The sequence below is a fragment of the Phalaenopsis equestris genome, unplaced genomic scaffold, assembly GCF_001263595.1.
Source record: "Phalaenopsis equestris unplaced genomic scaffold, ASM126359v1 Scaffold000203, whole genome shotgun sequence".
NCBI classification, from domain to species: Eukaryota; Viridiplantae; Streptophyta; class Magnoliopsida; order Asparagales; family Orchidaceae; genus Phalaenopsis; species Phalaenopsis equestris.
This window is the reverse complement of record NW_018164645.1, coordinates 630,051-645,789: the sequence shown is the minus strand read 5'-3', so window position 1 is coordinate 645,789 and position 15,739 is coordinate 630,051. Positions and strand designations below refer to the sequence as shown.

The 15,739-nt window shown below is 35.2% G+C and overlaps 1 protein-coding gene across 1 annotated transcript in view; it reads left to right on the top strand.

Moving 5' to 3' along the window:
- Positions 1-5,150: 5,150 nt before the first annotated feature.
- The window catches only part of LOC110022869 (10 kDa chaperonin 1, chloroplastic-like), a 22,754-nt gene continuing 12,165 nt past the window's right edge, over positions 5,151-15,739 (top strand). Inside the window, exons 1-4 of the mRNA XM_020721998.1 lie at positions 5,151-5,389; positions 5,471-5,521; positions 12,312-12,377; positions 12,470-12,517. Coding sequence (XP_020577657.1) covers positions 5,216-5,389; positions 5,471-5,521; positions 12,312-12,377; positions 12,470-12,517 — 339 coding nt within the window. The 5' untranslated portion in view covers positions 5,151-5,215. The remainder of the gene's footprint in view (positions 5,390-5,470; positions 5,522-12,311; positions 12,378-12,469; positions 12,518-15,739) is intronic.

Here is a 15,739-nt window from a genome sequence, read left to right as displayed (position 1 = left end):
AGAAATCAAGGAAAAATTATCTTCAAGGAGTTCAAATGGTATATATATATATATATATATAATATGTGAATTATTGTATTATGCTAAATTTATGATATAATGCAATTTTATTCTTTAACTATAGCTTAGTTGAGGGAAGGCTTTTGAATTTAAATGTATTATCATATGTGATGGCAGATTGTGAATTCTAAAAATTGGTTTAGTCGTGTTTACAAAATACATACAATAATTTTGTGTACTTTAAAATTGAATTAATTTAATTTCAAAATAATATAAAACTTTTAACAAATTATTAAAGCAAATCTTAGAAATGAACTCTATGTTTAACATGAACGACTTCACCTCCATACCTTCTTTAACTAAATTTGGAATACTAATCACTTCTCATACACCACTATACTATAATATTTTTTTAATTGTCCTCGCTAATAATATAGTGTTCAATGCTTGAACTAAGCATATTGAAATCAAAAGGTTATTAGATTAAAATGACAACAATGATGTTCAATATTGCTTATGAAAGTATATTTTGCTGTGTTGTGCGATTTCTATACATAAAATATATATGAAATGATTAGGATATATGAAAGCATTAAGAGCTCCATTAATGAAAAGAGGAGAAGTGAAGCCGCCAACTATCAAATGGTCGCAAAGCTTTTCCAAATGATGAAATGACTATCTTATTGTGACTGTAAATCGATATTATTGTGCATTTACATATATATATATATATATATATATATGTAAATCTTGTAGCGTATAGTGATTTTGGAGCCAGAGCTATCTGGGCCAGCAATAGTTTGCAAAAGAATAATGGAATGTATCAGCTCATCCTGCAGAAAGACCAGAATCTGGTAATATATGGCGAAGATGGCAAAGCGATTTGGGCCAGCAACACGAGCCTTGGCGGCGCGTGAGCTCTGGCATGGAGGAATTTTGCTTGGTTTCTAGCTTTGTATGCTCTGTTAGTTGAATGAAATGGCATGCAATTGTGGTGCTTGAGGCCATAAATATTTAAATTTGGGGCATTTGCATGCATGCATGTAAGAGGTGGAGTTGATGTAGAAGTGTTGGATATAAGAATTGAGTGGTATGTAGGAGTTGTTAGTGTATTAATGAAATATGAATTGCTATTTTTTTAGTTTTTTTTTAACAAGGATATGAAATGATTTAGCATTCATTTTTTTATTAGTTTACTTAATGCTAGAGCTCTAAAATCCTGTAATTTTATTCTTTAATTATAATTTAGTTGAGCTAATTAAAGTTCTCAAATTTCTACATGTTTTGTGTGGAAAAATTTGTCGTAATAGAGAGAGAGTTTAATGTCTTAATGTTGCCCGAAGATGCAACCCATACACGGATAAAAAAGAAAGACTCGGTGAATAAAATCAAAATTTTATGTGTAAAATACTATAAAAGAAAAACCCATGGGATATGAAAAAGTCAAAGTAATTTATTAGGAAATTAAAAAGATCCAATCTTTTTTCTAAATTAAGAAATATGAGAATAAAAAAACTATTAGCCATAGGTTTATAGCATTAGTTTAACTACTACAACCATAATATTTGAGCTATAATGATTGTAGTTGGGTACAAAAGTTATAGTTATTGACTACAACAGTCATCATTTGCTACGACGATTATTGGTGGCAGCCAATAATGATTGGTGATCGACGACTAGCTATGGGGGTCAATGGGGATCTTTGATGGTTGGTGGCAAACTCTGGCCATCGACCATGATCTCGGGTGATCGACTTAGTCAAGAATTTAAGAGTTAAGTCTTAGCAGTCTACTCATTTTTTTCTTCTCTTCCTCCCTTCAAGAGAATAACGAGGGTTTAAAGTTTGCTCTCCTGGCTTTGGGTGTGTGGGTTTTGTGGTGGATGTGAGGAGTGCTTATGTTTAATGACACTGAGTGGTGTATAGGTTGGCTTGGGTGTGCTCTCCTGGTTTTTTGTGTGTGGAATTGGTGGTGGATGAAAGGTTTGCTTGTGTGTGATGGCTATGTGAGGTGTTAATGGTGGTTTGGGTGTGTTATCCCGGTTTTGGATGTGTGGGGATTTTTTTTCAATATTCTTTGATTTATGGTATTTAATTTGGACAAGTTCATCATATTTGTATTATGGTCTAACAAGATGTTCTTGTTATAAGTTAAGTTTATTTATTTAACTATAATATCTTGATTTAGATCCAATACGATTAAGATGAATGAAGGAGGTCCGTCGGCAATGTGGGATAAGGAAGTAACAAACATTTTCTGCAATCTGTGTATTAAAGAAATTGAGCTCGGAAATAGGCCAACGACATATTTTAACAATGAAGATTGTCAAAATATTGCGAAAAGGTTCAGAAAATTGACGAGAAGTGATTATGACAGGCTCAAATTCAAAAACAAATGGGATCAATTCAAGAAGGAGTGGAAGGTATGGAAGTACCTGAAACGTGGATCCACCGTGTTGGGTTGGGATTCCATTAAGCGAACCATTGATGCTCCAGAGGAATAGTAGGTTGAGAAATTAGAGGTAATAATTATACTCTACTTTTGTTTATTATTATTTTTTTATTTAGAAAGATGACTCGGGAGGTTTTGACAATAACAATATACATTTTATCTCAGAATGAATCAGTTAAAGGAGCTATAAAGCGATTATAAAATTCCTCAGAAACAATTAGCGGATACTTCTCAAAAGGTCTACAAGCACTTGTTAGCTTTAACATTGCACATTATTAAGCCAGAGGATCCATTGTTCGCTACTACTCTATAAAATGTTGCTAATGATGCATGTTGCATACATATTTCAAGGTAAGTTTTATTACTGCGTTGCTTTCAGTTCGGAATGTAATTAGTTTCTAGCAATGCTAAGCATAACTGTATTGAGAAAATTGACGGTACGCACGTTGATTCCCGCCTACCCAACCACAAAAAGGTGGCGTACATTGGTTGGAGTGGATCAACTACCCAAAATGTATTGGCAATATGTGGCTTCAACATGTATTTCACAATTGTGATGCCTGGATGTGAAGGGAGTGCACATAATAGTCGCTTTTTTGCCTATGCAACTAGGAATAGTATGTGGTGTGCCCCTCACCCGCATCCATATTTGTTTTGTTTAAACATATTAGTTATATGTATTATTTGTCACTAACAGTAACTTTCATGACAGAGAAATATTATTTTGTGCATATTAGATATCTAATACAAAGATAATACTTGAAGCGTTATTCACATACCAAATATTATATTCCTAATTTTGAGAGAGCAAGTAATACTGCTCCTGGTAGAATAGAAAAGTTCAGCAAACATCACTTTTTTACGTGGGGTGATTGATATAACATTTGGCTTTTGGAAGAAGAAATGGGTTATTCTACGTGATATGTCGTCATATCTATTTTCAAAATACGTGCATATTGTGGTGATCACTATGACACTTCATAACTTCATCCTACGACAACCCTCTTGATCAGATTCGGATTTTAGTATGACTGACAATGAACAAATGTAAGTCCCTCCAAAACCTTCGGAATTTCTGGTTGGACATTCTATACTTGAGGATGAGATGGAGTCGACTGAATTTGACATTCAATACGGCGAAGGTGTAGCCGAGTTGACTGCTTTGAGGGAGTATCACAGATGCAATCTGTAGTTGCTGATTGACGCAATGTTCTTTATTTATCAAACTATATGTTTTTTTTTCATATGTATTTTGTTCTATTGTGAATTTGAAATTTATGATTTTATTACATATTTCGTTTGTTTTATCAATACTTTCGAATTTATAATACCAACATGTTTGAGATTTCTTTTTCTTTGTTTGTTTTTTTGCGGGGGGTGGGGGGTGGGGGGGTTTGAGAGGTCAGTTATGAATGATGAAAAATATGATCTTATGAGTTTTTTTTTATATGGTTGGTTTGTTATTGGTTTTTATTGATGCATGTCAAATACTAATTAAGGCAATTGATATCCTCTCTTCTTTTTTGTGCTTCGGATTATGAGGATTTACATGGATGTTTTTTTTTTTGTGATATGCACATCTGTCACAGGACGATCATATTTTGTTGATATTCCATGTGAAATCCTAAAGAATATAACTTAGGTCCTCTCTTCTTTTCAGTGCATTGGTACATAAGGATCTACTGAATGACCTCTTTAGTGATATGCACATGTATCCTAGGACGTTCATCTCTCGTGGGTTAAAGGCAACCAAGAACTCATTTTTTTCAATGTTCGCTGTCTCCTTACAATGACAAACTCATGGGTTAATGTAGTTAGTTGTCTGGAACTGCACGCTCGCATTTTTTTATTTATGTTTTTTTTTTTTCGATATGATTTTTTGTTTAATTCAATTCTCTTATAGATATCTAAAACTTAATTTAATTTTCAGATCAGCAAATACCTTTTTTGTTTTTTTCAATGTAATAACATAAGCTCTAGGATTTTAGGGATCTCTCAAGTTGTGTAGTGATACTCCGGACTACAAGCTTCATTTCTCACGTCACATCAGTCTCACAGCTACGGGAGACAGTTCTACTGTTGTCTCAAGAACGTTTCAGTAAGGTGTGATTTCTTCCGTTGAGCTAATATTCCGACATATTCCACAGTCGACAGTGATCGAGGTACGATGGTTTCCCAAAGTGACAGTGCAACCTAGGACATACGTTGTCAGAATTTTAAAATCAACATCTTAAAAATTTTAATTATATTTGTAATTGTTTTTCTCTTTATTTTATTATTTTTGATACGCATGCGTAAGTGAGAACTGCATCTTATTTTTTAATTATATTTGTAATTATTTTTCTCTTTATTTTATTATTTTTGATACTCATGCGTAAGTGAGAACTACATCTTATTTTTTTAAATTGATCTGTAGTAGTTCGATATTTCTGTTTTATCAAATAATTTACCGAAATAGTTCTGTTACAAATAACATTACTTAATAGATGTAGAATGATCGTTTATTCAAAAATGTATGTAAATAAGTTGTTCTGAAAAAGCTCTCTCAAATAACAAAATAACTTATCAAGTCAATCTACAAATTATCAAGTTAACAGGGTAATCTGAAGTTGCCTCAAATAGACCCTAAATTAATTGACCAACAAACATTTTAAAGACCACTAGAAAATACCGGCCGGTCTTCACTATAAAAACCGAAAAGCAGAGTGTGTGTGAGTGAGTTGGGAGCTTTCGTTGCGAGCTAATTACCCTGTAAAGAATCCTCCATGGCGTCTTCACTGCTCACAGTTGCTAAGCCCTTCCTCCACTTCCCTCCATCCCAGGTTCCTTCTCCACGAATCCCTCCTTGTTCCTCTCCGCTGTCTCGCTGGAAGCTAGACGTCAGGCGGCGGAGCTTACTTAGGGTTTCGTCTATGACGCAAACATGGGAGCCTTCTAAGGTTCTCTCTCTCTCTATTTCTCTAGCCCATTTTCTTGCCTGCTCTGTGTAAGCAACTTATACGTTCATTATCTAAGCGCAGGTGGTTCCGCAAGCTGACTTGGTTCTAATTCGCCTAGAAGAGCTACCGGAGGTATTATGACTTTCTCTAACACTGATTGATTCCATCTAAAATTTTCATTCTGGCATCTATGTATTTTTGGTTTTATTTGACTGGAATAGGTTTCTTATGTTTGATACCATTTTATAGGTTCATTTACCCGAAATTGTCAAAATGTTTTGATGGGGAATGAGTGGATTGGTTAGATTAGGTTACAGGGCTTTGGGTTGAACTTAGTTGATAGCTAAGTTTGGTTAGATTTAGTTTGGGTTTTCACGTAAAGACAACTTCTCTCTTCTGGATTTTTTTTGTTGGAATGAGGCTTAGATCCATAGGCCATAGCTGCAACATAGACGCTATTGCTTGTCTTTTGTAACATAAAATTGTGACTAATATTTTTTCAGATGATTGTGGTAAGATTTTAGGTGAGGGTAGGTTTACTTCACAAATGTATAGAAAATCTCTGTTTTCACTGATAATGTGGCATGTTTTGGTTCATTTGAGTCGGCTTGGTTGAAAAGAATTGAAAGAGTGGAAATGTAAATAAAAAAAGATATATATTAACAATAAAAATAAAAGATGGAATAAATTTGGTGAAGGAATTGAATCAAATTCAAAACATTGATAACCTAACAAGCTTTTCTTCTAGTTTTTCTGTGGGATTGAGAGGGGAATTTCCAATAGAAAAGAGGGCATTTACATACATAGCACCCAATTCCCATTTGTTCACATATCCAACACCTGGACTTTACAATTTTCATTTATGCCACCCAAATCTTTCATATTACATTTAAAATGCAACTATTTTAACTTTTAAAAAGTGAATTGCACCTTTTTATTGATAGGTAAGGTGGCATTTATGTATAAATTGAAAAAAGTTAGTGTTATATGTGTAAATACATAGGAATGGGTGGTATGCATGTAAATCTTCTTAGAAAAATAGCCTTTGTTCACATTACTTAGGTAAATTCAGTTATCTATCGATTAAGTTGAATCAAAAGACCCAATAAAAAACTATAAAATAAAATTTACTTGCATTACCTCTAGTTCCTTGAAACCAAACATGCCTTTTATGTTATATAGTTGAAGACAAAGGAGCAATACTGTCAAAATTGAGGAATCATCTTTATGCTTCCTGTTGGGTGTTGATTTACATAATACCATTGTTCTTTTACTGATTTCTTGCTTGGTTGAGGTGAACTTTGACCTCAGAGAAGAGATTGCCAAATAAACAGAAATTTTGTACCTCTGGATTAATTCATTTAATGATTTTTTCTCGAAAGATTTCCATAGTTACAACTTAATTCTTATTTATTTACATATCTAACACTTAAAATTTTGTTTTTACATATATGCTAACTTACCCATGCATGAAAAGGTATATTTCGCTTTTTAAAAGTTAAAATAGTGGTATTTTTGTAAGGAAACATAATAGAAGAGGATAGCGCAATTACGGGAAAGAGAAGAATAGTTTCCAATCTATTCACATACCCTAGTACAATTACAAAGGAGTATAAATATATAGCTAGCATAAGAGTAGATTAGTCCAGTCTAAGTGCAGTAATTAATAAATAATTTGGGTAGTTAGCCCATAGAAAAATAATGATATTTGGAAGAGATATTATTATTTTGTTTCGGAGGGTGTAGAATCTCGGAGTAAGAAGAGCTTTGATAAATATGTCTGTTATCGGTTCCCCCGAAGACAAATATTGTAGTATAATCTCGCGGGACTGGATGTGGTCCCGAATGAAATGATAGTCGATTTCAATATGCTTAGTTCTATCATGAAAAATTGGATTTTGAGCGTTGGCTATGCGGACATATTATCACAGTAGATGGTTGTAGTTGTGGGAATGGAGACTTGAAACTCTTGTAGTAGATGTCGTAGTCATATAACTTCTATCGCAGCTAAGGATATGACACAATATTCAACTTCAGTTGAGGATCTAGCAACCGTTGGTTGTTTTTTGACTTTCCATGAGAGAGGATTGGGACCAATGAAGGTGTAGTACCCGGTGTTGGATCTTCTATCGATCACTTCACTGGCCCAGCTTGCATCAACATAAGTGTGAAGCGTAAGGGGACCTTCTTTGAACGACAAGCCAAGCATTGATGTGCCATGTAGGTACCAGAGAAGACGCTTAAGGTGTTGGTAGTGATTCTGAAGCGAGGTCTGAAGATGTTGAGAGAGAGAGAGAGTTGATAACAACCATAATGCCTGGTCTAGTCAATGAGGTACTAAAGTAATATGACGAGTTGCCAATATAGTGAAAGTTTATGAAAAAGAATTGGCAGGGTCAGTAGAATCCTTGCTAGAAACAGTTTGAAGATTCAGAGCTAGTTTGCACATTGCCATTCCAGCACTGTTTAGTATATCATGAACATAGCTAGTTTAATTGAGGTAATAGCTGTATCGAGTGCGAGTGATGCTAATCTCAAGAAAAATAGAGACTAAATCTATAAATTTCATGGAAAAATGAGTTTATAACTCGTGTTGAAGGTGTTGGATCTTATCGATATCATTGTCAGTTAAGACGATATCATCTACATACTGGAGAAGATAAAGTATATGAGAGTTATGTTGATAAATGTAGAGAGACGGGTCGACGGTACTTATGGTGAACCCCCAATTTTTAGAGATGAGCTATGAAGGTATGATTCCACTGTCTTGGAGCCTATTTGAGGTCGTAGAGAGATTTCTATAAGAGGCATACATAAGAGGGGTTTGTAGAATTTTTGTAACATGGTGGTTGATGCATGTAAACGATTTCATCGAGTCGACTATGTAAGAAGACATTAGATATATGTCCATTTGAAATACTTTTCAATTGTAATGAAGAGTAATGATAAGCAAAAGGTTTATCTTAGGGATTTTAGTGATGGGGCTAAAAGTTTCAGTGTAATTGAGACCATACTCTTGTTGATAGCCTAAAGCAACTTGACGAGCTTTGTAACGAGCAACCAAACATTCAAAATTGTGTTTAATTTTGTGTCCATTTACTTTCAAGAATGGGTTGATCAACTGGAGGAGGAACTAGCTTCCAAGTATTTTGTTTTTGCAAAGCATGAAATTCATCATACATTGCTTGTTGCCAATGATAATATTTGACGGCTTGGCTGCAGGTGTGCGGCTCTTGCAAAGGAGATTTATCATGTAAAAGGTCAACAATAATCTTTTTGGGTAGAGACCCCGTTTGAGAATGAGTAACCCTTTGATGTTTTGGAGAAGGAGGTTTGATAACGGATTGAATACTAGTAGTTTCAATCTGGGAAGAGAGGTATTTGGAATGCAAAGTGTAATCAGAGGACGTATGACAGTTGGTTGGTTGAAGCGTGGATGTTGGAATTAGAGTAAGTAGGGAACTGATTTGAGGTGTAAGAAAAGGTTTGAAGGTATCCTGCCGAGTCTTGTAAGGATAAACCGATTCATTGAAAGTTACATGTCAACTGATGATCATTTTGCTAGTAGAAGGGTTGAAGCATTTATATCCTTTGATGTGGGAGGGACGACCGAGAAATGCATGTGGCAGAGATCTTTGTTGCAGTTTGTGATGATGGATGGAGGTAGCAAGGGGAAGCATTGACAACCAAATGATTTGAGATGACCATAGTGGGGTGCTATGCCATAGAGTAGCTTGTAAGGTGAGTAATTTTTGGTGGCTTTGGATGGTAAGCGATTGATCAAATAGATGGCGGTGTGCATCGTCTCGAGCCAAAGTGAAGAAGGTGCATTGGAGTCGACCATTAAGGCCCTGGTTGTTTCCAAGATGTGGTGATGCTTGCGTTCAACGACGTTGTTTTGCTGTGGAGTGTAGGGACAACTTAGTTGACGAATAATCCCATATTTGTGATGAAATTAGTAAGTGGATGGCTAGCGTATTCTCCGCTATTATCTGTCCTCACAACCTCTATCCTTTGATTAAACTAGAGTTTAACTTCTTATTTGAATTTTATAAAATGATTAAATACCTCATATTTGTTAAACATAGGATAAATCTAAATATACCGAGAAAAATCATCATTGAAGAGCACATAATATTTGTAGCCTTGGGCGGAAGGAATGGGAGAATGTTTCCAAACATCGATGTGAATTAAAGCTAAGATTGTAGATTGTGTGTTGCGAGAATTAGTAAACGAATTGCGATGACATTTACAAGTAGCACAAGAATTACGAAAGAAAAATTTGGAGAAATTCAGAGATGTGGTTGCTATGTAGCAATTAGCCGAACTTGGTGGTGCGTATGTCCAAGCCGTTGATGCTACTGGTGGGAGGAAGCGGCCACCGAGGCGAGAATATGGGAGTTACTGGGAAGGTGGTAGAGACCATGACTGCAGGGACCTTGAAGCGGAAGCTGCGGAGTCATGCAATCCTTGATTCGATAGCCATTTGCATAAAAAATGGATCATGTAATTATTATCAATGCTAACTAAGAAATGGAGATCAAATTATGAGAAATATTGGGAGTGTGAAGAAGCTTGGGAAGAAGGAGCTTACGATTGGGTGTTGGTAAAATGCACGTGCATGAATGTTTGGTTGGGACAATATTATCATTACCAACCATAAATGTCACTTTCCCTTTATAAGGTTCCAGTTGGTGAGTCTGATTGTAGTATGGTGTGGGGTGCAAAGTGGTTCTAGCGCGAGGTACCTATCGGTTTGAGGTGAGGTTGTGGATGAAGTAATATAAGTGGCTTGGGATGGTGTGTAAGAAGCTAAGGAGGAGATCTTGGGTTGATAGTTGATGTTGAATCGATGCCAAGAAGTAGAGGCAAGATGACCAAGTTTATTGCATATTAGACATGGAGCCGACCCATGAGTTTTGGGCGGGTGAGGGGAGTAGTCAGGTGCTCTTCGATAGTTGGGATTGGGCTTTTGCCTTTGCCCCTATTGATTTTACCCCTCCCTTTGGAAGAGTATAAATCTATTTGAGGATCGGGCTGCAGAGAGACAGATTTATGCTCATTGGAGATTTTAATTTCTTCACTGAGTAGAAGGGCATATAGCTCGTCAAGACTTATGGGAGTGGATCTTGTTTGTATGGCAGCCTTGAAGGAAATACAAGAGGCCGGTAAACCTTTCAAGAAATAGAGAATTACATCTTCAATATCAACTTGAGAACCGACAACAAATATGTTATCAACAATTGTTTTAATCTGTATATTGTGATATAGTGAGGCCGTGCATCAAAACGTTTTGTAGCTCGTTCGTCAACTGAATAGCACGAGATAGATTGGTGGCTTGTAGACACTTTTCGAAGGTAGTCCAGATGGCATAGCTTTTCTCAGGATTCAGGACATAAGGCAATATTGTGGCTGAAATTGTAGAGTAGAGGGCTGCAGTCAAATCTGATCAAGCTGCGAAGCGGTGTAGAGAGGATTTATAGTGGATATACCCGAGGCGTCAAGGATCTTGGGAGCAGGGGATGAAATGGTACCCTAAAAAAAGTTCAAGAATCGGTTTGCTTTTGTGATCTTGATGATTTGGGACCTCCATACTTGATAATTATCGCAGAAAGGGCATTAGTTACCATAGATTTCACATTAGCAATGAGGAATTTCAGGGAGGGACTAATGGGGTGTTCAGAAATTCCAAGATTTGCCAGTCCATTCAAGATATTGGAGGTATCGGACTCTTCCATGATGGAGAAACCTTCTCTCTTTCAGCTAGAAGGACAAGATGCGAAGAGGAGAAAACTGTATTAGAGAGATAGTGAAGCAACGCCTGATGGGATCATCATAGGGCCCAACAAAGTGAGCACACTGGTGCAGGGTGGCTGGAGCAAAATATTTTCTTTCAGACCGTAGCGCTAAGGACGATATAGGTGTCGAAGATCAGGATGAGAACGAGCACTTGGAAGATGAAAGAAGTAGAACAGAAGGAAAAATCAAAGGAAGACAGAGAAGATGAATGGATCTTGAAGAACCTTTAGATTACCCGGTCTGATATCTTCTTATAAGAAAGTAGAATAGGAGAGTAGGGCTGTCAATTTGGCTCGTTGTTCGTGAACAGCTCGTTGTTCGTGAACAGCTCGTGTTCGGCTCGTTAAACAACTCGTGTTCGGCTTGTTCGTTAAGACTAACGACACTAACAAAGTTTGAAGCTCGAAATGTAAACGAGCCGAACACGAACAACAGTTTGTTCGCTTGTGTTCGGCTCGAAAAAAAAAATTATACAGCTTTTTATATAACAATATATTACATATATTATTTATATAATAATATATTATATATATTTATGTCTAAATTTAAATCATAACACCTCATGTGGCACTGTGGTTAGTGTCTTCTTTTGTATAGATTTGATCCAGGTTTGAATCCCACACTTTACATCTATTTTTATCAATTTTAGTTTAACGAGTCATTTTCGAGCCGAACATGAATACATTGTTCACGAGCCGATTTCGAACACAAGCCGATTTCGAACACAAGCTATTTCGAACGAGCCGAACACGAGCCAAGCTTGAGCTCTCTCAAGCTCGGCTCGTTTACAGCCCTATAGGAGAGGAGAGCCCAGTTACGGGAAAGAGAAAAATAGGTTTACAATCTATTCATATACCCAAGTACAATTAACAAAGGAGTATAAATAGATAGCGGGCATAAGTCTAGATTATTACAGTCTAAGTACAGTAATTAATCCATAATTAGGAAGCCAAAATAAGTAAATCAGTCATCTTTGTTATTATTTTTGATGTTATATGAAAGATTTTGGTGGCATAAATGTAAAAAAGCAAAGTCTAGGTGCTAGATATTTAAGTACATAAGAATTGGGTGGTATGCATGTAAATGTTTCTTACTGAAAAACTCAAAAACTCTTGTATCACAGAAATCTGCTGGCGGAGTGCTCTTACCGAAATCAGCAGTTAAATTTGAAAGATATCTGACGGGAGAGGTGAGGATTATAATAATAAGTTATTGTTTTGGCGCTTTAATAAAGAATAAGGTTTAATGAGTAGCACTCTTTCTTTCTTTTTTTCTTTTTAGATTTTATCTGTTGGTGCCGATGTTGCTGATTTAGATGCTGGAAAGAAGGTATGTTCTATGCCTGTTTCAATGGCTTTAAATAACTTTTACACTTCAGCTTGTATGAAGAACTTGTTTTAATAGGCATTCTCGTAATAATGTTTTTCATAAGCAAAAAGTTATCTTCAATGCTAAATTTGCAGACGCTTGACTCAATTTCTATAAGGCCCAATGCATGATCTTTTGTTTAGCAAAAATTTATTTGCAATGCCCAATTTCTTGTGGATTTGATATTAGGAAAATTTACATAAGTGTCAATCAACTCTTATATATTTACTTGTATAATATCTAAACTTCAATTTTTACATATATGTTCCTTATGCATAAACAGATGTATTTTACTCTTTAAAAGTTATAATAGTGATATTTTTGATGTGACATGAAAGATTTATGTGATATAAATGTAAAAGGTAAAGTTTGGGTGATAGATATGTAAATACGTAGGAATTGAGTGGTATGTAAGTTAATGCTTCCTATAAGGCCCAAGCCATGATGTTTTAATTTAACAAAAAATCATTTGCAGCACCCAATTTATGGATTTGATATTAGAAAGATTTACTTAAGTACCGCTCAATTCCTATATATTTACATATGTGATCCGTGATGTGGTGAAGTATGCATAAACCAAGCAAATAAATGTGTCAGATCAAGTATTATATAAATTTAAAAAGTTTCTGTATTCATCTCACAAAGAAGAGTTAATTTTCTAGAAGGTGAAATTTCTAGAATACTCATCCTAGGTTCAATTTGAAAGAAGTTTGTGAAATTTAATGGTTTCTAAATTCTAATTTTGTAAAAAATTAAATCTAAAATATATGTTTTCTAATGTGAGAATTATGTTTTCTTGAATTAGATCGTGTGAATCCTTGATATTCATCCAAGGAACTTCCAAACCAATTGTTGATATCAAGGACAAATACGTCACTCTATTCTTAGATATAAGAAACACTGGAGACTCATTATGGTTAAATTTTGCTTAATCCCGCAAAGTCTCCCAAAAATCCTCTAGTCCCTTATGTGGTTACAATTTTCTTTTGGCAATATTCAAATTTCGCTAAGAGATGGAGTGTTGTCCTAGTCGTCCTTCTAGCCTGCGTCAAAATTTCTAGAACACAAGAGGTTTTAAAATTTCAATTGACCCGATTAAAAGTAATTGAAGATTAAAAAGATAAAACATCATCATGTAATTAAATTCTAGATAATCTTAAAGAAAACTCATGCATAGAATATGATCAATCACACATCCAAATCAAAGAAGTTTAGAAATATTAATTCTTTAGCATTTTAAGAGATAATAAGACAAATTTCAATGAAAAGTAAATTAAAGTTTTTTACACAAAAAAAATCTAACTCGAGAGAATTCTTAATTTGTTCTGCTCCAATCCACCCTTGTACAATAATTTTCACTTTGGTTTACTCTCTCTCTCTCTCTCACACACACAATATAGAAGAACACTTCTACACTCTAAAAATAACACTTATACACTGCCACTCAAGAGCCTCAATCTGGTTTTTCACAGTGACCAAGTATAGTGAATAAAGCACAGGGAGCCCTCTCTTCTTCGTAGACACAATATTTAAGCTTCTGGATCTCCGAAACCTGTCAAAATCGAATTTTTATTCGGTACGTGCACCGCATGAACTCCTGCATGCGGTACCGAATAAAAATTCGCCACGTGGAATCGCATTCCTCGTGGCTTTACAACTTAAAAATAAGCTTTTTTTTTATGCCCGACCCGACGTATCCCGCCCAAAAAAAAAGCATTTTTTTGTAATTTTCGATTCCCGTCAATAGAAGAAAGTGGCATTTTGTCTGCTTTAGGGTATTGAGATTCGGTATATTCTCATTTTATCCCTCATGTTCGCTGGAGCTGGTTCGATGGAAATAATTTTTTACGAATAAATGTTGGTGGAATCTCAAAATACTCCTGAGAATTGTAACAATGAGATAAAATCTCAGAATATTTCCGAGAATAATGAGGTTGAACAGAGTTTAGATGCGGCAGAAGGGCATCAGCAGGTAGATTTTTTTAATGAAGGATGTTTGAATGCAGTTCTAGGTTTTAAGGAGTAATTTTATTGCTAATAAAGTTTGCTCTATTTTTAGATGAGTTTTAACGCTAAGTTTTGGTTTGGTGGGATGTGGTGTTATTTAGGAAATATAATGGTGATACAGTGGTTATTATTGTATTTGCTCTCCATTTCTTATTGTTCATTAGAATATTAGTTGGGGTTCAATGTTTTTTTGGTAGTATCATGATTCATAATGTAAAGTGAATGTTGAAGATTTGAAATTGTTTTGGTAGTATCACAGTGTTATTTTGGTGGTATCATAATGTAAAGTGAATGTCTCAAGGATTTGGTGTTATTTTGGTAGTATCACAGTGTTATTTTGGTGGTATTATAATGTAAAGTCAATGTCTTGAGGATTTGGTGTTATTTTGGTCGTACCACAGTGTTATTTTGGTAGTATTACAATGTAACGTTTCTTTCATGTGGATTTAGTGTTACTTAGGTATTGTCACGGTGATACACTGGTTGTTTTTGTAGTTGTTTTCCATTTTTGGTTGTTCGGTATAATATAAGTTGTGGATTGATGTTATTTTGGTAGTATCACATTGTTATTTTGGTAGTATAATAATGCATCGTTACTGTCGTGGAGATTTGGTGTTATTTTTGTGGTATCACAGTGTTATTCATGTGACAGTATCACAACGTAACGTTACGGACGCGAGATTTGGTGTTATTGTGGTAGTATCGCAGTGTTATTAAGGTAATGTTGGATCTGCTGAATTGATTTTATTTTAGGAGGCCAGTAACATAGCTTAACGTCATTTAATAGTATTATTATGGTATTAATATGATATTATTATCTTGTTATTTATGTATTGTAAATTTGTATCTATGATGTTTAAATCTGCAGTCACCCGATACAGAGAAATTACTTAATGCAGTTGTCCACAACGAGAATGAAGCATATGAACAATATTGTTTATATGCACACCATATTGGATTTACTGTGCGAAAGGAACACAGTGGTTTCTGGCCCAATTCCAAGAAGCTGAAGACAAAGGACTTTGTTTGTGGTAAGGCTGGTTTCAAGAAAGAGTTGAAGGACACTATCACTGTGAGGTTCAAAAGAGCGGACACAAGAACGGGTTGTCCAGCAATGATCAGATACTTCGTTGATTTAGATGGCAACTGGTCGGTAAAGAAATTTGTAGAAAGTCA